The 23846-nt window shown below is 41.1% G+C and overlaps 1 protein-coding gene across 4 annotated transcripts in view; it reads right to left on the reverse strand.

The window, feature by feature from the left end:
* Nucleotides 1-23846, reverse strand: part of LOC115114460 (catenin delta-2-like) — a 155983-nt gene that overhangs the window by 107149 nt on the left and 24988 nt on the right. For all 4 annotated transcript variants that reach the window (XM_065013443.1, XM_065013445.1, XM_065013444.1 and 1 more), the window contains exon 3: nucleotides 10952-11064. In XM_065013443.1, coding sequence (XP_064869515.1) covers nucleotides 10952-11064 — 113 coding nt within the window. The remainder of the gene's footprint in view (nucleotides 1-10951; nucleotides 11065-23846) is intronic.

A 23846-nucleotide genomic window follows, 5' to 3' on the forward strand; every position in this document is an offset into this window, starting at 1 on the left:
GAGCCCTAGGACCATGCCCCAGGACTGACTCCTTGCTGTCCCCAGTCCACCTGGCCGTGCTGCTGCTCCAGTTTCAACTGTTCTGCCTTATTATTATTCGACCATGCTGGTCATTTATGAACATTTGAACATCTTGGCCATGTTCTGTTATAATCTCCACCCGGCACAGCCAGAAGAGGACTGGCCACCCCACATAGCCTGGTTCCTCTCTAGGTTTCTTCCTAGGTTTTGGACTTTCTAGGGAGTTTTTCCAAGCCACCGTGCTTCTACACCTGCATTGCTTGCTGTTTGGGGTTTTAGGCTGGGTTTCTGTACAGCACTTTGAGATATCAGCTGATGTACGAAGGGCTATATAAATAAATTTGATTTGATTTTGATTTGAAACAGTTCTATTTTTGTTTCATCAGACCAGAGGACATTTCTCCAAAAAGTACGATCTTTGTCCCCATGTGCAGTTGCAAACCGTAGGCTGGCTTTTCTATGACGGTTTTGGAGCAGTGGCTTCTTCCTTGCTGAGCGGCCTTTCAGGTTATATCAATATAGGATTTGTTTTACTTTGGATATAGATATTTTTGTACCTATTTCCTCCAGCATCTTCACAAGGTCCTTTGCTGTTGTTCTGGGATTTATTTGCACTTTTCGCACCAAAGTATGTTCATCTCTAGGAGACAGAACGCGTCTCCTTCCTGAGCGGTATGACGGCTGTGTGGTCCCATGGTGTTTATACTTGCGTACTATTGTTTGTACAGATGAACATGGTACCTTCAGGTGTTTGGAAATTGCTCCCAAGGATGAACCAGACTTGTGGAGGTCTACAAAAAAAATTCTGAGGTCTTGGCTGATTTCTTTTGATTTTCCCATGATGTCAAGCAAAGAGGCACTGAGTTTGAAGGTAGGCCTTGAAATACATCCACAAGTACACCTCCAATTGATTCAAATATGTCAATTAGCCTATCAGAAGCTTCTAAAGGCACAACATAATTTTCTGGCATTTTCCAAGCTGTTTAAAGGCACAGTCAACTTAGTGTATGTAAACTTCTGACCCACTGGAATTGTGAAACAGTGAATTATAAGTGAAATAATCTGTCTGTAAATAATTGTTGGGAAAATTACTTGTGTCGTGCACAAAGTAGATGTCCTAACTGACTTGCCAAAACTATAGTTTGTAAACAAGAAATGTGTGGAGGTTTGAAAAACAAGTTTTAATGACTACAACCTAAGTGTATGTAAACTTCCGACTTCAACTGTATGTCTGCTATGTTTGAAATTTCAAGTTGAAACTTACACCAAAATGCTTTTCTTGCAAGCTCTAAAGCTGTGAGATTCCACAACAGCACAATGTCTGCTGGCATTTTATAGCATCTGTGGCATAGAGCCATGGTGATGCTGCATTACATGTTGGAGGAAAGAGCAGAGCAGCAACCGACTGGGTTTTTCTGGATTCATAGACCCACAATAAACCATTTGCCTCTTCTCTTTTTTTATTTTCTAATCCCAACCAAACCCAACTTCATCTGTTTCTGTATTGTGTTTTTTCAGTTCCAGCTAGCCTGACGGTTCTAGTCTCAGGGTTACCGTAAGACTATTGTCTTCCTGAATGCTGGATCTAGAGTATTTCTGTCAACAAGGCCGGTCTACAGACTTAAGCTGGAGTCATTCAGAGAAAGCCTTGACTGTCAGACTGGGGGTAGCTTGGAAGCTTTCATCACTGCTTTGGCATGACGGATTGGCAGGCGAATCAATACGCTCCGTCTTTCCTTACTGTACAGGGAAGGCAGTTAGTATGAGTCATTCAGACGCCCAGACAGCCTTAATAAGCCTAATACCCTTTACAATCAGACAGGGTCTGTCTGGGGCACTCCAGGGTAGACAGCAGACGGGGGGTGGAAGGGTGGTGGTGGTGGTGGTGGGGGGGGTTTAAAAGGCTTATTACTCCAGGAATTCATTCCATTGCCTTCAACTGCAAGAAGTCTTTAACCTTGCCACTTGTTTAGATCAATAAAGAAGACGTTATGGATCGTACCAGATGCTGTCATTTAGAATACAGGTGATGGCTTTGTTAGGAGAATAAACAGAGTCAATGGCTAGAGAGAGAAAAAGAGAGAGACTGGGGGAGCAGGGGCTGAGTAGCATCCATTATCGAGACCAGTCCCTTATAGTGTCATGCAGAAATATGAACTGAAATTGATCACAGTGTGATCCTTGATTCCATACAGTCCTTTGATGTCATGTCAAATCAACTTTTATTTAAATGTTTGGATGAAAATATAATGCAGTCCAGTCCATTCACCTGAACTGTAATCACAATTCAAAGCCATTGCCGTTGGGTGCCCTTTAATAAAATCCATCAATGTTTCATCAGAGCATAAAGTTGCCAGTACATTGTGAGCATGGCATTTAGAAGACTTAGAGTAGAATTTCATATGATGTCATTTAACAGGAAGGGGGGACTCCAAATGTCCTTATATATTTTTAAATTTAAATGTAAGACAACAGCCCAATATTTCATACAGGATTTTCAATACACCATAAGTGCACAATCAATCTGCAGTCTGATGCAGAACAACATAGATCTATTGTGGCAATTGCAATACCATTGTCCTGCTGTTATGTTGATTCTGAAACTGTTGTGAAACAGGCATTTCATGATCCCAATCCCAGTTTTCCACATTTCCATATCAAACCGTGTCAGTTGTCAAAATTCCAACATGATGACATTGAAAGCAACGAAGAGCCCAATACTAGACACGCACCATAATGTCTCTCACTCTCAGGATATATCCTAAATGAAAGCCTATTTCCTATATAGTGTACTACTTTTAACCAGGGCCCATAGGACTCTGGTAAAAAGTAGTGCACTATAAAGGGAATATGGTGCCATTTGGGACGTAGCCCAGTGCATTTCATACTGTAGAATGTGCTAAAGACACAGGCTAGGAGAGACTAAGCTGGCAGGCAAACGCTCTGACAGCTTTTGCTTAATACGTCCTCGCTGTGCCCGACAGACAGCATTTAGGAGGCAGACAAACCCACGCCCTGGGAAGTGGCTTGCTCCGGCCTGAACGGAGCAAAGAACCACCACCTTACCACAAGCAGCATCTGTTTGGGGGAGACACCTGGGCTCTGCCTACAGGAGCCCCTGTTGGACTATTAGATAAGCAGGTTGCAGTCCTATGAGCAAGGGCTCTCAGTTTAGCACAATGCTGTCCACCTGAATTCCTGAAGATACAGGACAAACATAGCCACTGCAATGAACCAGACCAGACTTGGCCCCAGGGAACGGTCTATCCATAATTTGTGCTGAGGCAAATATGGGGGGAAAAGAGGTGTGTGTGATGGAATGTCAGAGCTGCAATTGTCTATTTTATTCATTGAAGTGGATGTGATGCGAAATATTTAGGACACAAGATTAAATATAGCAGTGTGTAGAGTGCAATAAGCATAAAGAAGATGATGACCCCAGGCAATTGTTTTTCACTGTGCTTTCAGGTTCTGTGACACATTTCCTCTGGGATTTTGATCATTTCAATCACCGTAAAACACAGATGCATACTGAAAGTCTGATTCATAAATGTTGAATAAGAAACCAGTCATAAAAGATTTAATCAAATCACATACTTGATTGGCAGCTCACAGACACCACCTCAGGTCACGTAAAACATAGACACACAGATATTGACAAGTAGAATCCATTATTGGATTCTTTATTTGCTAACCCATAGGCCTGGCTGGTGTGGTCTTCCATGAATAAATGATCAGAGGGATAAGTGGGATCTGATCTCCTGTCTGTCAGAGGAGAGAACAGCTCCCCCAGTACTGACCCCACCCTGACCTTCACCGTGACCTTCAGTTACCTCAGGGACACAACGCTCAGGTTCAGTGGAGGAGGAGTGGGGAATGTCATTCAAGCTTCATACAACACTGATTCAGCAAGAAAATCAATTTGCATCCTCTTCTTTTGCATCAAACCTTTCTGACAGGTAAATCAGTCTGCCCTCCAAACTATCCATTTGAAAAACTTGAACAACCCATCTTAATGATATACACGGTCTGAGAGGAGATGAGCTGTCATGATGTAAGGGAGAATGTTTTTAAAGGTCAGTCAAATCAACTTTAATATTTCAGTCAACTGTAATCAATTTCTGAATGGGAAATGAGGGGAGAAAGAATCTGTTTTTGGAAGTCTTGAATAAGAGTTAACTGTGAGTACGAGCTTGCCTAATGGATTGACTGTAGGTGGAAACCTGTGATAAAAAATGATAAAAGTGTCTGGATGAAGTGCCATGGGAAATAGGCCCACTGCATCACACTCAAACAAAGACAAACACACTGGCTCCTCAGTTCAGTCAAGCTCACCAACATTTTCTATGAACAACTCTATGGACACTAACCACAAATGTAGATGCTTTGGGGTGCCTTATTGTCCTGTCTTGACAGAATAAACTAACAAAACTAACAACGTGAGGCCTGTGAATCTCACTCACAAGTCTTCAGACCCAGCAACAGCAAGCAGGCTGGTGTAATAATACTGTGGATGAGAGACGTTTGAGTTTCTTTGGATCCCCAAGAGAGGATGACTTTCACTTTAGCAGTGATAAATTCATGAACTTCTTTGAGGAAAAGATTACAGCGGAACCTTGAGAAGGCGAGTACAGCGACTGCAATTAGAAGGCATCATGTTAATGTTACTACTTAGCTTCGGCTGTTGGAGGTCCTGACGAATCGTGTCCAGATAAAGCGCCCGGAGTGAAAAAGTTGAGGAAAAAAAAATATATATAAATGGTAATTAAAAAGTAAAAACCGTAAAGTTGTCAGGTAGCAAAATAGGTTGGCAACAAAACGCACAGCAACTCGAAAACAAGTCTGCAAGTTGTGACCGGAAATGACGTCAGAGACGTAGAGAAAAGGCCAAACTCACTAAAAGTGGCAGTAATAAAGCCTCTCTTGAAAAAGCCAAACCTTGACCCAGAAAATATAAAAAACTATCGGCCTATATTGAATCTTCCATTCCTCTCAAAAATTTTAGAGAAGGCTGTTGCGCAGCAACTCACTGCCTTCCTGAAGACAAACAATGTATACGAAATGCTTCAGTCTGGTTTTAGACCCCATCATAGCACAGACTGCACTTGTGAAGGTGGTAAATCACATTTTAATGGCATCGGACCGAGGCTCTGCATCTGTCCTCGTGCTCCTAGACCTTAGTGCTGCTTTTGATACCATCGATCACCACATTCTTTTGGAGAGATTGGAAACCCAAATTGGTCTACACGGACAAGTTCTGGCCTGGTTTAGATCTTATCTGTCGGAAAGATATCAGTTTGTCTCTGTGAATGGTTTGTCCTCTGACAAATCAACTGTAAATGTCGGTGTTCCTCAAGGTTCCGTTTTAGGACCACTATTGTTTTCACTATATATTTTACCTCTTGGGGATGTTATTCGAAAACATAATGTTAACTTTCACTGCTATGCGGATGACACACAGCTGTACATTTCAATGAAACATGGTGAAGCCCCAAAATTGCCCTCGCTAGAAGCATGTGTTTCAGACATAAGGAAGTGGATGGCTGCAAACTTTCTACTTTTAAACTCGGACAAAACAGAGATGCTTGTTCTAGGTCCCAAGAAACAAAGAGATCTTCTGTTGAATCTGATAATTAATCTTAATGGTTGTACAGTCGTCTCAAATAAAACTGTGAAGGATCTCGGCATTACTCTGGACCCTGATCTCTCTTTTGAAGAACATATCAAGACCATTTCAAGGACAGCTTTTTTCCATCTACGTAACATTGCAAAAATCAGAAACTTTCTGTCCAAAAATTATGCAGAAAAATTAATCCATTTTGTCACTTCTAGGTTAGACTACTGCAATGCTCTACTTTCCGGCTACCCAGATAAAGCACTAAATAAACTTCAGTTAGTGCTAAATACGGCTGCTAGAATCCTGACTAGAACCCAAAAATTTGATCATATTACTCCAGTGCTAGCCTCTCTACACTGGCTTCCTGTCAAAGCAAGGGCTGATTTCAAGGTTTTACTGCTAACCTACAAAGCATTACATGGGCTTGCTCCTACCTATCTCTCTGATTTGGTCCTGCCGTACATACCTACACGTACGCTATGGTCACAAGACACAGGCCTCCTAATTGTCCCTAGAATTTCTAAGCAAACAGCTGGAGGCAGGGCTTTCTCCTATAGAGCTCCATTTTTATGGAACGGTCTGCCTACCCATGTCAGAGACGCAAACTCGGTCTCAACCTTTAAGTCTTTACTGAAGACTCATCTCTTCAGTGGGTCATATGATTGAGTGTAGTCTGGCCCAGGAGTGGGAAGGTGAACGGAAAGGCTCTGGAGCAACGAACCGCCCTTGCTGTCTCTGCCTGGCCGGTTCCCCTCTTTCCACTGGGATTCTCTGCCTCTAACCCTATTACAGGGGCTGAGTCACTGGCTTACTGGGGCTCTCTCATGCCGTCCCTGGAAGGGGTGCGTCACCTGAGTGGGTTGATTCACTGATGTGGTCATCCTGTCTGGGTTGGCGCCCCCCCCTTAGGTTGTGCCGTGGCGGAGATCTTTGTGGGCTATACTCAGCCTTGTCTCAGGATGGTAAGTTGGTGGTTGAAGATATCCCTCTAGTGGTGTGAGGGCTGTGCTTTGGCAAAGTGGGTGGGGTTATATCCTTCCTGTTTGGCCCTGTCCGGGGGTGTCCTCGGATGGGGCCACAGTGTCTCCTGACCCCTCCTGTCTCAGCCTCCACTATTTATGCTGCAGTAGTTTATGTGTCGGGGAGCTAGGGTCAGTTTGTTATATCTGGAGTACTTCTCCTGTCCTATTCGGTGTCCTGTGTGAATCTAAGTTTGCGTTCTCTAATTCTCTCCTTCTCTCTTTCTTTCTCTCTCTCGGAGGACCTGAGCCCTAGGACCATGCCCCAGGACTACCTGACATGATGACTCCTTGCTGTCCCCAGTCCACCTGGCCGTGCTGCTGCTCCAGTTTCAACTGACCTGAGCCCTAGGACCGTGCCCCAGGACTACCTGACATGATGACTCCTTGCTGTCCCCAGTCCACCTAACCGTGCTGCTGCTCCAGTTTCAACTGTTCTGCCTTATTATTATTCGACAATGCTGGTCATTTATGAACATTTGAACATCTTGGCCATGTTCCGTTATAATCTCCACCCGGCACATCCAGAAGAGGACTGGCCACCCCACATAGCCTGGTTCCTCTCTAGGTTTCTTCCTAGGTTTTGGCCTTTCTAGGGAGTTTTTCCTAGCCACCGTGCTTCTACACCTGCATTGCTTGCTGTTTGGGGTTTTAGGCTGGGTTTCTGTACAGCACTTTGAGATATCAGCTGATGTACGAAGGGCTATATAAATACATTTGATTTGATTTGATCTGCGGGTGTCTGACCCTCTTGGTTTGACTTAACTGATGAAGTAACATATGGTTCTCTGATTAGACAGACTTTCATAAACCCCACGCAACATTTTCCACTACTGATTCTATTAAAAACGTTTCTATGGAGAGACAGTTTCTTGACTATGTCCAACTCGCTAATAATCACTCAAATGAAAGCTTAGGGATTTTGAGGGGGAAAACAAACTCAATTTAATCAAAAATAACTAAAACCTAATCAAAACGGTGTAGAAATGATAATGGACCTACATTTATACAGTTTCTTGATTGTGTCCAGCTCACTTATAATCACAAAAAAGAAAGCTAGACAGTCAGGGAGCATAAAAAAAAAGATTTTTTGACTGCGAGGAAATATAACCAATTTTCAGTGAGGCCCTCCAGACCTCGTTGAAGGCGAGGGGCAAAATGAGTTTAACACCCTTGGTTTAGTGCTTAAGATTGGTTAACTGGAAATCAGAATCAGCGATATCAGGTGATATCTTTACATTACACGTTTTTGATATTCTAGAGAATACAGACCATTTCCAATGCATATTTTGAGGTTTGTGGAATGCACCATATACTGCCAAATTCAGAATCCAGATGTGTCTTTTAGACATATATGATATTGGGATTACTCCAAATATCACACATGGACATTTCCTATGGCCGGATATGGACTCATTCAATATCCTGAGATATGTGACATCATATTTCCTCTCATCGTGTTGACAAATACTAACTGTATACATTGCAAATGTGTTTTTTCAACGCATTCAAGATATTAAGCTATATTGATTCCAGATATGCTTCTCTTGGCTCAGGTCCATATCGGGATCTTAATATGCTTTTTGATATACTGAAAAAAAGGACAATTTCTGATGCATTTCTGAGTTTTCAGCACACGCTCAATAATTTGACAAAAGATGAAATCCATATTTTTCTTTCATGCACAAATCATTTTTGGATTACCTAAGTATATCATACATGGTATGGCTGGATATCGACTCGTTAGATATCCTGAGATAGGCCTATGTGAACATCTTATTTTCTCTATATGATGACAAATACTGACAGTAGGCCTACATAGTGTATGTTCTCAGCATATACAATGCATTTGATCTTGACTGAGGCCCATATCAGGATCTTGATTTTTGATATGCTAAATAAGGACAATTTCGGATGCTTATTTTAGTTTTGAGGACATACTCAATAATTTGACATATATTAAATCCATATAATTCTTTCAGACACTAGCTAAACATAAAAAAATGTTTAGGCTTATTGTATTACTGGTTAATATAAGATAGCTAGCTAACTAACTTAGCTAGCAACTTAGCTAGCTAGCTAGTTTTCTCATCATGAATGAAGCAGGTATTCCGGCGCCGGGCGAGATGGCCGCCTCGCAGGGCGCCGACAGAGTTGTATGCTTATGCAGAATTACAATATTTTCTTTAATGATTAATGATTTATGCATTGACAATATGGAGTGGATCACAGACCAACACTACCACCATGTCGGGTCTGGACTGCGAAGGACCGCCACCGCTGACAACCCATTCTGCACCCATCGCATCTATCATCCATAACACACAGAGCAGGCAGGGGTATTGAGGGTATGCAACTTTTATTTTCTGTTAAATAAACAAAATACGTTTTTAGCAAAGATTGATCTAGTTTGCATCTTTACAGGAAACGTGTAGTAATTGGAGCTCTGGATTTGCTATGCTGTATTTTTTAAACAGAAATAGCAGAGATGTACTTTGGATTAAATATGAAGATGTTTGCCTTTTCGTGCCTTGTAGCTTACTACTGAAAATGGTACAAATGCTCAGATATGCCATCTTCATGTGAAGAAGCACAATGATTTTCGCCGCCTGAACAGGTCAAATAATTTGGGCGCTGGACATTAATCATGAGTCGGATTTAGCCCATTTTTGATCAGACATATGGGGATGAATATTAAATATAAGGATATCTACTGAAATGGTATATAAAATAAAACAATATGGATCCATAAATGCTCAGGTAATGACTATGGATATGATACATTTCTGAAGGTATGTGGACTCGTTCATGCCTAACTATAAAGGCATGTTGACACATACCCTTTCCGGTGTTAAAATATTCAACAAGCATGTATGCGGGTGTACGCGCATCAGGTGCGTGTCTTGAGGAAATCTCAACCCAGATATCTCCCTGGACTCATACGGTAGCAGGGAGATTTCTGAGGTCTGGATTGGACATGGAAACTGTTCCATTACATAGAGTATCCTAGCTCCATATATGAAATTAAGGACATGGGTATCTGGAGGATGTGTACGCCTTATATCTAATAAAATGTCAGATATCCGTAAATATAAAGATAAAAAGATCCCCTGATATTGACGCTTTTCGCCCAGTGGTGTCTTTATTGTTCTGAGATTGGAAAGATGTGATATTGGTGGGGAAGGGGTAAAACAACTTGAATATGTTTTCTTTTCTCCAAAGTGAACAGCATTTTTCTCACTGGAGTCTGGCAACACTTGCACATCATCATCTACCTCCACATCATCACCTGCACATCTATCACTCCAGTGTTAATGCTAAATGGTAATTATTTCACCTCTATGGCCTATTCATTGCCTTACCTCCCTACTCTTCTACATTTGCACACACTGTACATACATTTTTCTATTGTGTTATTGACTGTACATTTGTTTATGTGTAACTGTGTTGTTGTTTTTGTTGCACTGCTTTATCTTAGCCAGGTCGCAGTTTTAAATGAGAACTTGTTCTCAACTGGCCTACCTGGTTAAATAAAGGTGAAATAAAATAAAAAAACACAAAACCTGGCTGTTAATTTCATATCTCTACCCAGGTTTTCAGCAACATCAATGCTGACCACCATATTGTTCGAAGTACTGTCTGTCTCTGATGGAAAAGCTACAAAATAGTTTTCAGCTAACTGAGCACAGCTAATGCAACAGACAGGTAGGGGGTCTGGGAGCGGCAGGTAGCCTAGCGGTTTGAGCACTGGGCCAGTAACCAAAAGGTTGCTAGTTTGAATCGCAGAGCAGACAAGGTGAAAAATATGTCCATCTGCCCTTGAGCAAGACACTTAACCCTAATTGCTACAGGGTCGCCGTCAATAATGGCTGATCCCTAGCCGTGACCCTCTTCTCCGAGGGTGTCTCAGGGGAAGTTGGGATATGCAAATAATAAATGTGAAACATGACAAATATAAGCACCCCCTATTTGAGGTAGAGCCAATCCACTGAACACACTTGATGAAAACAGGTAGGGGAGAGGATAGGGAGGGCAGGCTTGCATCACAGAGGAAAGAAAGAAAGAAAGAAAGAAAGAAAGAAAGAAAGAAAGAAAGAAAGAAAGAAAGAAAGAAAGAAAGAAAAAAAGAAAAGAAAGAAAAAAAAAAAAGAAAAAAGAAAGAAAGAAAGAAAGAAAAAAAGAAAAAAAAGAAAGAAAGAAAGAAAGAAAGAAAAAAAAAAAAAGAAAAGAAAGAAAGAAAGAAAAGAAAAGACAGAGTGAGAGCGAGCATGTGGTGCCACTCTACTGAACATACCTGATGCTACTCATGCTGCCTGTCTCAGATCCTAGCTTGCATCGCTCCAGTTGGGTGGCGACAATCTGCCGCTCGGCTTCCAGTTCTCGAGTCAGTCGCTCAAATTGCAGCTCCTGTAAAGAAATGAAAAAGTTATTGTCAGTAAGCCTATCTATATTGTGCCACAAATGATCTAGCTTACTGTATTCATGAATCTTTCTCAAATTGTTCTTATGAGGATTGTGACAATTCAAATGCTTCAAAACATCCAGTTATTGTAGCCTAACCACGCTCACCCTCAACACTGGTGTCCCTCAGGGGTGTGTGCTTAGCCCCCTCCTGTACTCCCCATTTACCCACAACTGTCTGGCCACACACGACTCCAACTCCATCATCAAGTTTGCTGACAACACAATGGTGGTAAGGAGGAGGTCAAAGAACTGGCAGTGTGGTGCCAGGACAACAACCTCTCCCACAACATCAGCAAGACCAAGGAGCTGATTGTAGACTACGGGAAACAGTGGGGAGGGGAAAATATACAGCTGCACCCTTGAGGGCATACTGGTTGTTACACCATCTGGTATGGCAACTGCACCACCCGCGACCGGAAGGCCCTACAGAGGGTGGTGCCAATGGGGGTAAGCTCCAAGCCATCCAGGACGTACAGATGTAGGATCTTAATTTGAGCCAGTTCGCTGCAGCAGGAAAATTATTCTGGAGCAACAGGAAATGTGAATTATTATATGGATTATAATCCATTGACATTTTGTAGGGGTTAATACATTTTTTGTTAGGGCAAATCAATTCTGGCATTTCAAAGTGGAAATTATCAACTTTAGAAGCCTTTTTAAAACTCAAATACACTACAAGTTTGCAGGAAAATTCTCAGCAACAAAAAAGTGATACAATTAAGATCCTACATCTGTATATGTCAGGTGGTGTCTGAGAAAGGCCCGAAAAATTGCCAAAGACTGTAGCCACCTGAGACATGGACTGTTCTCCATGCTCCTGTCCAGTAGGCGGTACCGGTGCATCAAGGCTCAGACCAACAGACTCCTCAACAGCTTCTATCCCCTGGCAATAAGACTGTTAAATGGCTAATCCCTAGTGCTCTCCCTCTCCCACTGACTATCCACACTGACTATGTCCATCCACTCAAACACAACCTACGCTGTTGCTAATTTGATTATTGATTAGATGTATTACTCCATTAAACTGCTGTCCATTGATTATTGATTGCCATTACCATTAGTATTTATCTATTTATCCTCTACTGGTCACTATTACTCCTGTTTACATGAACATTACCATTAATACATTACCCTAAATATTTATCTATTCCTACTACCAGTCACTTTTCAGCCTTGTTAACATATATATCCTACTACCAATCACATTATATGTATAAATCCACCTCAACCACATCAGTACCTCTGCACATTGAATAAGGTACTGGCACTAACCTTTATATACATGAATTCTCATGTTTCTAACTCACATCTTAGTTCTTTTGTTGGTTTAATTGTACTTTTTATTCGATTTTCTATGATTATGTATATTATTATTATCACCGCATTGTAGCCTAGTGGTTAGAGCATTTGACTAATAAGGGAAAGTTTGCAAGATCGAATCCCCGAGTTGACAAGGTCAAAATCTGTCATTCTGCCCCTGAACAAGACAGTTAACCCACTGTTCCTAGGCAGTCATTGAAAATAAGAATTTGTTCTTAACTGAATTGCCAGGTTAAATAAAGGTAAAATAAAATAAAAATACAATTGTTGGAAAGAGCTCTCAAGATAAGAATTTCACTGTATTGTTTTACACCTGTTTTACACTCTGTGCACGTGGCGAATAAACTTTGAAACTTGGGTAGCACTTTATAATAACTTCACATAATAAAGCATTTATAATGGCTTAGTAAATACTTTATTCATCATTTATTAATCATTAATCCAACATCTGTAAATGTTAGTAACCTAGTTATTCATACATTTATAAACAACTTTTAAAGTATTTCATAATGATTCATAAGATCATCCATAAAACCATTTATTAATCATTAGTTAAGTCTTTTTGCTTGGCCTCATCTAAAGTGTGGGCTATATATAATGTATAAATGTTTTGAGTGACAGGTGTAATTTCTCACAAAAAGATGGACATGCCATTGGTAGACATTGCAGCAGTACCTGATGCCTCAAAATGACCGAGAACATATCAATGGTTAAACAATAAGCACACAATAGAGGGGAAAATACATTGACAAAAACAGTCACACTGTTGTAATAGTGTGATGTGTAACTTCAGACACTCTCTATGCTGAGTAAAACATTTTAGTCAGAAAATGCTAACATAAGCGTTTCTTGGCAGTGACTTATGTACAAAAACCAAAGTGTGGATTGCAGTCACTCCTTAGAGCAGTCTAATCTTGGTTAACCCAGAATTAAAATCTTGCGTAATTTGGTCAGCTGCGTGACTAAGTTCTGGGCCATACATGTTAGAAATTGGGAGTTCCGGTTTGCAAAGTCTCCACCCTCGCAAAAGAAAACAGCCAAAGACCACTGCTTACGAGGTAAGGAAACACTGAATACATCCCATTATTTTTAAAGAGTTACTACCCCAGTTAAGGTGCCGCCATACAAACCATGTGTGAAAATAGTCTGCACTTAAAAGACTGAAGCACAGGAAACATTTAAAGGTTATACATACAGGTTATACGCAATTGCAAGGTTGAAAATTCGTAATAAAATGTGATATACAATGAGTGCACAAAACATTAGGAACACCTGCTATTTCCATGACATAGACTGACCAGATGAATCAAAATCAATCACATGCACCAAATACAACAGGTGTAAACCTTATAGTGAATGCTTACTTTACAAGCCCTTAACCAACAATGCAGTTTTAAGAAAATCCCTAATAACAATAGCGGGGCTCGGTACCAGTCAATGTGTCAATGTGTGGGGGGCACCGGTGTCGAGATAATTGAGGTAATTATGTACATGTAGGTAGTTATTATTATTAAATTATTATTAAAGTGGCATAGATAATGACAGAGAGTAGCAGCAGCGTGGGGGGGGCAATGCAAATAGTCTGGGATTAGTTAGCCATTTGATTAGTTGTTCAGGAGTCTTATGGCATGAGAGGTGAAGCTGTTTAAAAGCTTCTAGGACCAGACTTGGTGCTCCGGTACCACTTTCAGTACCGCTTGCCCTGCGGTAGCAGAGAGAACAGTTTATGACTAGGGTGGCTGGAGTCCTTGACAATTTTTAGGGCCTTTCTCTGACACCGCTTGGTATAGAGGTCCTGGACGGCAAGAAGCTTGGCCCCGGTGATGTACTGGGCCGTATGCACTACCCTCTGTAGTGCCTTGCGGTCGGAGGCCGGGCAGTTGCCATACCAGGCAGTGATGCAACCCGTCAGGATGCTCTCGATGGTGCAGCTATAAAACTTTTTTATGATCTGAGGACCCATGCCAAATCTTTTCAGTCTCTTGAGGGGGAATAGGTTGTCGTGCCCTCTTCACGACTGTCTTGGTGTGCTTGGACCATGTTAGTTTGTTGGTGATGTGGACACCAAGGAACTTGAAGCTCTCAACCTGCTCCACTGCAGCCCCGTCGATGGGAATTGGGGCGTGCTCAGTCCTCCTTTTCCTGTAGTCCACAATCATCTCCTTTGTCTTGATCATGTTGAGGGAGAGTTTGTTGTCCTTGCCCCACTTGGTCAGGTCTCTAACCTCCTCCCTGTAGGCTGTCTCATCTTTGTCGGTGATCAGGCCTACCACTGTTGTGTTATCATCAAACTTAATGATGGTGTTGGAGTCATGCCTGGCTGTGCAGCAATAAGTGAACAGGGAGCACAGGATGGGACTGAGCACGCACCCCTGAGGGGCCCCCGTGTTGAGGATCAGCGTGGTGGATGTGTAGTTACCTACCCTTAACACCTGGTGGCGGACCGTCAGGAAGTCCAGGATCCAGTTGCAGAGGGAGGTGTTTAGTCCCAGGGTCTTTAGCTTAGTGATGACCTTAGCTTAGCATCTTCTTCATCTGACCACTTTTTTTATAGACAGAGTCACTGGTGCTTCCTGCTTTTAGGTTTGCTTGTAAGTAGGAATCAGGAGGATAGAGTAATGGTGAGATTTGCCAAATGGAGGTCAAGGGAGAGCTTTGTACGTGTCTCTGTGTGTGTAAAGGTGGGTGAGTAAAGGTGGTCTAGAATTGTTAACCCTCTGTTGCACATTTAACATGCTGATAGAAATTAGGTAAAACTGATTTAAGTTTCCCTGCATTAAAGTCCCCGGCCACTAGGAGCGCCACCTCTGGATGAGCGTTTTCCTGGTTACTTATGGCGGACTACAGCTCATTGAGTGCAGGTTTTAGTGCCAGCCTCGGTCTGTTGTGGTATGTTGACAGCTACGAAAAATACAGATAAACTCTCTAGATAGATAGTGTGGTCTACAGCTTATCATGAGATACTCATCCTCAGGCGAACAAAACCCTGAGACTTGCTTAGATATCGTGCACCAGCTTTTGTTTATAAATATGCATAGGCCCCCGCCCCGTGTTAGGCCCCCGCCCCGTGTCTTACCAGAGGCTGCTGTTCTGTCCTGCCGATAGAGTGTATAAGCCGCCAGCTGTATGTTCTTAATGTTGTCGTTCAGCCACGACAGTTTTTAATGTCCCGTTGGTAGGATATACTTGCTTTCAGTTCGTCCCATTTATTTTCCAGCGATTGAAAGTTAGCTAGCAGAATGGAACCTATAGATTAGCCACTTGTCGCCTGATCCTCACAAGGCATCCTGATCTCTTTCCGCGAAACCTGTTTCCTTTTCCGGCAAATCACAGGGATTTGGGCCTGATCGGGTGTCCATAGTATATCCCTCACGTCCGACTCATTGAAGAAGAACTCCTCATCCAATCTGAGGTGAGTAATCCCAGTTCTGATGTCCAGAAACTCTTTTCGGTCATAAGAGATGGTAGCAAATCATGTTACGAACAACGGGAAAAAACAAACAAAATAGCATGGTTGGTTAAAAGCCGATAAGACGGCAGCTCTGCCCTTTGGCGCCATCTTGATAATCCACGTGAAAGCTATGATCCCTTATTGATGTCACCTGTTAAATCCACTTCAATCAGTGTAGATGAAGGGGAGGAGACAGGTAAAATAATTTTAAGCAAGGATTGTGCATGTGTGCCATTCAGAGGGTGAATGGGCAAGACAAAATATTTAAGTACCTTTGAACAGGATATGGTAGTAGGTGCGAGGCACACCGGTTTGAGTGTGTCAAGAACTGCAATGCTGCTGGGTTTTTCATGCTCAACAGTTTCCTGTGTGTATCAACAATGGTCCACCACCCAAAGGACATCCGGCCAACTTGACACAACTGTAGGAAGCATTGGAGTCAACATGGGACAGCATCCCTGTGGAACGCTTTCAACACCTTGTGGAGTCCATGCCTCAACGGTGTTCCTAATATTTTGTACACTCAATGTATTTCCTTTAACATCATGCGTTGTGTGCTTATTATTTAACCATTTATATGTTCTAGGCTATTTTGAGACCTTACGGAGCATTAAGTACTGCTGGAATGTCTGCCAATGGCATGTCCATCTTTTTGTGAGAAATTACACTGGTCACAAAACATTTATAAAGTATAAATTGCCCACACTTTAGACAAGGCCACGGAAAAATAATTAAGCAATTATTACTAAATGGTTTATGAGGACCTATATTAAACATCTTATGAATGGATTAATGATTAATAAATGATTCATTCAATATTTACTAATACATTATAAATGCTTTGTTATGTGGGGTTATTATGAAGTGCTACCAAAAATGTAAACTAAATCATATACAGTCACAGTTGGAAATGAATACTAGTAGCTTGTGTTGATGCAATTGGTAGATTTACACCAAAGTTCAATTTACAGTATGCCTATCAATGCACATTTTAAGTAATGATTAATTAAGTAAAGCACGTTTTAAGTAAAGAGCTAATGATTAAGAAATGACACTTGCCAAACCATACCCCAAATCAGTAACTGTTAGAATAGATATACCGCGTTGTATGAAATTAAGTGACAAACATGCCTGGGCTAAGAGAACAAAATCCCCAAGCACCTCTTAAGAATAATTACTGAGAATATCCCATCCGAGCAATGAGCCTCAGGCAACTCCAGTCAATACAAACTGTCCACTTTTTCTGTGACAAGGCTGAAATTAGTCCAGTGCCCACAAGGTCAAACACTCTCCCTGGAGCAGTTAAACTAAAGACTGCTACAAAATGTATCACCTTTATTTTGGGCAAGAGCCCAGAGGATCGAGGTCCACAGAAATATCCAATTAAACTCGATGAAGAAAGATCCATATACAACTGTTATTAAACAGACTTTGAGCTACTTGTATACTATCACAGTACATGAGTCAGTAGACTTGCATTCAAATGTACTTCCCTTGGTATAATAGTTGCATTTACATAACTTTGTACATGCAAGCAACTGTTGATATTGTCTGTCTTAGTTATCTAGATCTTCCAATATACATATTTTGCATAACTTGTAAATAACTCAACTTCATATTTTTCAGCACAAATAAACTTTGTTCTGAGAAGATGCAGTATTTTGGGATAGAAGAACAAAGGACCAACAAAGTTGACGTGCTTGTTTTAGTTTATGCGAGAGCAAACTAGCTATCTGACGCAATTCAATCAGAGCTGCAAACAAAACCACTGACCCACAATATTCCCTCCAAATGTAGCACAACAAGAAAACACCTGTTACCACTGACAGAGTATCAGAATGAAAGTTAACAAAGACATACCTTCACATGGACCATATTTCAGAGAAAGTGACAAACGCACAGAAATCCACTTTTTGCCCCATCCACAACATGTCTAGAAGTCCTTATTGAGAAACAGTCATTAGAAACCTGCAAGCCCAGTAGTGACTGCCTCCAAGCAGTAAAGAATAGGAGTTCAGCTAGGCACAAAGGTCTCCATGGCAACAGATAATTTAGAACCCCTTTGGCATTACTTATGCAACATTGCATCACAAAAGGACCCTCCCACCAGTCTGCCTGCCAAATCCTGCCGCTTTCCAATCACTCTTTTGACTGCTCCTCTCCTTAAACACCATCTGCACCCCCCACTGAAAAAGCAGAGGGGGTAGCTGGGTGGAGGTTGTGGGGGGAGCAATGGAGTGGGGGGAAGGAAAAGCTACAAAGACTGGAAGGATTGTGAGTGTAAGTATTATGGGGTTGAGCCAACAGAAATGTCTCCTCTCCCTCTCTTCTGGCCATAGTTTTGCATTGTGCTCTCCAGGGATACACAGTGACTGCTGTGCCTCGCTGAGAACTTAGGTAATACACGATACAGTCGCTCTTTAAATATAGCTCTGTAAAAAAGACAGGAGAGAAGAAGAAAGGGCCACAGAGGCTTGGGAAGTCACTATTTACTTCCTGTCACACCATAAACTCTGTACATTTATATCCTGTATGATGCATTGTAGTGAAGGAAGTATTTCAGGGGACCCAAGAAAGACAGTCATAAGATAATGAGGTAGTCAGTCTATACATGCGTAAATGACTCGGTCAGTAACTAAGCTACGTTACCAGTAAAAATACTGGTACCCCTAAAATAATGCATCTCAACTTGCAACTGTCACTAACAACTGTAACAATAGGCCTGAGAAAATATACATTTGGGTATGATTGAGAAAATGATTGAATGAAAAGTAATTTTGATCAAATGAAAACTGATAGAGCTGAGGGCAGCTGAGAGTGAATAGCAGCTGAGAGGGCCTCTAGAGTGAATAAACAAAGCTATCTCCTCCCAAACCATCTCTTTATTCAAATCGTCATTGGGCCAGTATACCAATTCAAAAACATGTTCAGAATTTGAATACCCAAAGCTTAACAAGACACCAGACATATGTCTGCTGGAACTGAAAGACATAGCTAAATTGGTTAGCAGGATAATTCCGTACACAAACTGTGGAACAGTGTAGAATACCCTGAATTCAAATGGGGGAGGGGGTGTATGCCCAATAGCTTGCAAACAGTACATCCCTGAAAACACTATTAAACGTATTAGTTGGTAGAATAAATGACTAGGGGAAAGAAGATGGAATTCTGCAGCTTCAGGAAACTATAGTAGCTGTGGTCCTCGAGTGGACATGCCTAATTGTGCCCTGTGGTACCGAGACTGACATTTAACTTCTTCAGAGGAGACAATTTGATTACAAAATGTCATCCTGGGTATGCCTCACACATTCTTTTGGGGGTTTCATCTGATTCCTAAAAACCAAGAGGTGAACTTAATCAGTAAAAAAACAAAGACAAGGAACACCCTGTAACAGAATAAGACTGTGCAGGGAACGTTGGCTGGAGAAGATAAAAAAGTGATGGAACTTTCAGTACAGGCCTACACAAAGTACACCACATTCATATGAAGCTAGGGGTGTCCTAGCAAATAACATTGAACTAACTCAAAACATTAAACATTGAGATACAGGGTAGCCTATTAAGCCTAGGATAATAGTATTGGCTGAACTTGAGTAGAGAACCTATGGGCTTTAAAATCCTTGGCTTAAAGACTCCCGTTGAGACAACATTTCAAAGCTTTTCCTGGGTTGACTGAGAACTCACCACTACTGCTGACTGTCTTCCCACTCCTCAGCTGAGTAACACAGTGCTGGATTTCAGATTGATCTGTCTAATGCCTCATTCAGATGTTAGAGCAACTGTATGCCTCCAAGCCACTCAAACTGCACTTCTACCTCTCTGCCATGGTTGTCTGATTCTCTCATTCAAGCCAGATGCAAAGCCAATTTTCCAAGTTTTCCCCCCTTGAGTCAACTGACAAAAAACCATGTCCTATATGCCAACACTTAGCAGTCTGAAACAAATGAATTGTAAAGAAATGAGAACTCCAAATCCCTGCCTTATTCCCCAAAAACCTCTCTTACTGAATAAATAGTGGATCCATTTTGAAATCCCTTCTTATAACAATACAGTACTATGGAATTATAAGCCCTGTTCACACAGTATCAGACATGATTGTGTCAGATGTATTGTTAATTGGTTGAGTTAATGTGGGCAAACAATTCGGCTTTGTAATATTACAAATGAGACACAAGGACCAACACTAACAAATAGCCTAATTGATGAATGTATTGTATAATTCAACAATGAACACAATTAACTATAACTGAGGGATCGAGAATTTATCACCCTGATTTAATGTAGCTAGGCCAGCCATGACACCAATCATCAACTTCAGTTTATTTCATGATGAACAATAAATTATAAGATGTGTTATTCCTAATATTGGCCCTGTCCTGCATGATCCTCATATACATCTTCAGTATCTGGGCTCGACATTCACTCACAGTTAAGTCATGAGTGACAGTCTCCATATTGAACCTTTTGTTCGACAAGACTGGTAAAGAGCAGCACTGTAATATTCTGAATTTGATTGATACGCTAAATGCTATTATGCACATAATTATGATATGGACAAAGTTGGGGGAGGGGATTGATGAAGAAACTACTCAATGTAATTTACTGATGATATAATAACAATATAGAGTAACAACATTAGATTTTCAAATTAAGTGACCCTTTTTTTCCACACACACTATTCAGTCTCTATAAGTTTATTTGAAAACGTCCTATTCATTATAATAGTCTCCTGTCCTCTATCAGCAAAGCAGCCCATATTCTAGAATGGTACAAATTAGAGTGACTATTTCACAAGACTTAATAATTCCCATTAATTATTTCAGGCTGCTGAAATGACATCATTTAGCAAAACCCATTTGTTTAAACATCCATTAAGTCTAAAGAGGTGACCATGATAAAAAATAAAAAAAAAGATTAGCATTCTCTCCCCAAACGAAATAACACGTCTGAATATTCTAGCTAAATGCATTCCTCACGTTGCTGTAGAAATGATTGCTAGATGTTTGATATGCCAGCGCTCTGAATAAGATGACACTGATTTGCATTCCCATCTTGCCCTCACGTGTAAGCTACTAATGGCTCCGGCTGGTTTCATTTGCTCACCCAGTTGCCTGCTGCTGATTTGATTCCTGATTTTAGAGCTTCCAATGTGAGAGGACAAAATGAGGCATCACACGTTGGCATTTACAGCACTACTTCAAACTATGGTCACTGGCAGATCTAAATGAGGCTCAATAATAACCAAGCATTGTGGAACATCCTTGGGGACAAAAAACAAAAACAAAGTCACACCATACAGTACTAGAACCACCCCAAGGTTACAGTAATTTAAAGACCAAGAAGTTAAATTTGAAGTTTCACCTCAACCCAATGCCGATAAACCTTTTCCACCAACACACTCCTCAAGCCCGACCCTATGACTGAAAAATGTAGTGGTTATTTGTCCTGGTAAATCCATTGGAGGGCTAAGCTGATGCTGTTTGCCATTTACTGATGTGGAAGTAAGCAACCATTGACCATTAACACTGCATTTCAAATGTGTATCACTGTTACACATTTGACGGTACAGTATATTGTAAGATAAACAAACATATCTAACATCAAACATGAAACGTGAAAACTGACAATACAAGAAGAAAAAGTTTGGACACACCTACTCATTCAAGGGTTTTTCTTTATTTGTCCTATTTTATACATTGTAGAATAATAGTGAAGACATCAAAACTATGAAATAACACATGGAATCATGTAGTAATCAAAAAAGTGTTCAACAAATCTAAATATATTTTAGATTTGAGATTCTTCAAAAAGCCACCCTTTGCCTTGATGACAGCTTTGCACACTCTTGGCATTCTCTCAATTAGCAGGTGTGTCTTCTTAAAAGTTCATTTGTGGAATTTATTTCCTTCTTAATGTGTTTGAGCCAGTTATTTGTGTTGTGACAAGGTAGGGTGGGTATACAGAAGATAGCCCTATTTGGTAAAATACCTAGTCCATATTATGTCAAGAACAGCTAAAATAAGCAAATAAAAACAACAGTCCATCATTACTTTAAGTCATGAAGGTCAGTCAATTCGGAAAATTTCAATAACTTTGAACGTTTCTTCAAGTGCAGTCGCAAAAACCATCAAGCTCTATGATGAAACTGGCTCTCATGAGGACCGCCACATGAATGGAAGATCCAGAGTTACCTCTGCTGCACAGGATAAGTTCATTAGAGTTTACCAGCCTCAGAAATTTCAGCCCAAATAAATGCTTTGCAGAGTTCAAGTAACAGACACATCTCCACATCAACTGTTCAGAGGAGACCGTGTGAATCAGGCCTTCATGGTCAAATTGCTGCAGAGAGGCCACTACTATAGGACACCAATAATAAGAAGAGACTTGCTTGGGCCAAGAAACACGAGCAATGGACATTAGACTGGTGGAAATTTGTCCTTTGGTCTGATGTGTCCAAATTGTAGATTTTTGGTTCCAACCGCCGTGTCTTTGTGAGATGCGGTGTGGGTGAACAGATGATCTCTACATGTGTATTTCCCCCCGTAAAGCATGGAGGAGGAGGTGTGATGGTGTGGGGGTGCTTTGCTGGTGACACTGTCTAAGATTTATTTACAATTCAAGGCACACTTAACCAGCATGGCTAGCACAGCATTTTGCAGCGATACGCCATCCCATCTGGTTCGGGCTTAGTGGAACTATCATTTGTTTTTCAACAGGACAATGACCCAATACACCTCCAGGCTGTGTAAGGGCTAGTTTAGCAAGGAGAGTGATGGAGTGCTGCATCACATGACCTGGTCTCCACAATACCCTGACCTCAACCCAATTGGGATGAGTCGGACCGCAGAGTGAAGGAAAAGCAGCCAACAAGTGTTCAGCATAGTTGGGAACTCTTCAAGACTGTTGGAAAAGCATTCCAGGTGAAGCTAGTTGAGAGAATGCCAAGAGTGTGCAAAGCTGTCATCAAGGCAAAGGGTGACTATTTGAAGAATTTGAAATATAAAATCATTTTTTGATTTGTTAAACAATTTTTTGGTTACTACATGAATCCATATGTGTCTTGATGTCTTCACTATTATTCTACAATAAAGAAAAACCCTTGAATGAGTAGGTATTCTAAAACTTTTGATAGTGTATATTCCTAAAATTCGTAGAGCTTTTCTTGCCCCAGTGGGTTTTGTGTGGTTGCTCACGCTTGAACTCCGTCCTCTCGCTGCTCCACAATGCACAAGAAGTAGACAAATCCCCTGAAAAGCATCAACAACAAAAACGTCTGCCTTTTATTTGTATTCAAACAACTATCCCAATGCTGTCAACAGAATAAAAAAACAAAGAGCCAGCCGTGACTGAGGTGCACCGGCTTGAATAAATGCAAGCTTGTGGAGGTCTGTTTATATATATATATACACACACCACACACACACACACACACACACACACACACGTAGGCTTTTATTTTTACCCTCCTGTTAGGGCCATTAGTATGTCCCAGAGCAGCCCCATGGGTCTGCGTTGCGGTGGCCCACTTTACCATTCCACAGCTTGTCCTTTTCTACCTTTTTCTTAAAAGCAGGAGGAGTGTCAGTGTAACCACTGTCATGATGCAGGGGATTGTCATGGTTCATTTCCCATCTACACACATGGACTTGGTTCTACTCTAAAATGGCTGCATGTGATAAACATAAATAGGCTATATCTTATTGCTGATAAGGAATATCAGTAGGATACTTCCATAATGTAACTACAAGCCAAATATATTATATTGAGCACAAACTCTTATACAACTGAACATAGTTTTACACCGCAAGCATGTATACAATGACAATGTGCAGAATTTATTTTCCAGGCCAACTTTCTCCATGTTCCGTACTACTGAATGACTAACTTTATTAGTTACTATATTATTACAGAGATATTCTTGTGAGAGATAAAATCTAATCAAATAAAAAAATGT

The sequence above is a fragment of the Oncorhynchus nerka genome, linkage group LG9b, assembly GCF_034236695.1.
Source record: "Oncorhynchus nerka isolate Pitt River linkage group LG9b, Oner_Uvic_2.0, whole genome shotgun sequence".
NCBI lineage: Eukaryota > Metazoa > Chordata > Actinopteri > Salmoniformes > Salmonidae > Oncorhynchus > Oncorhynchus nerka.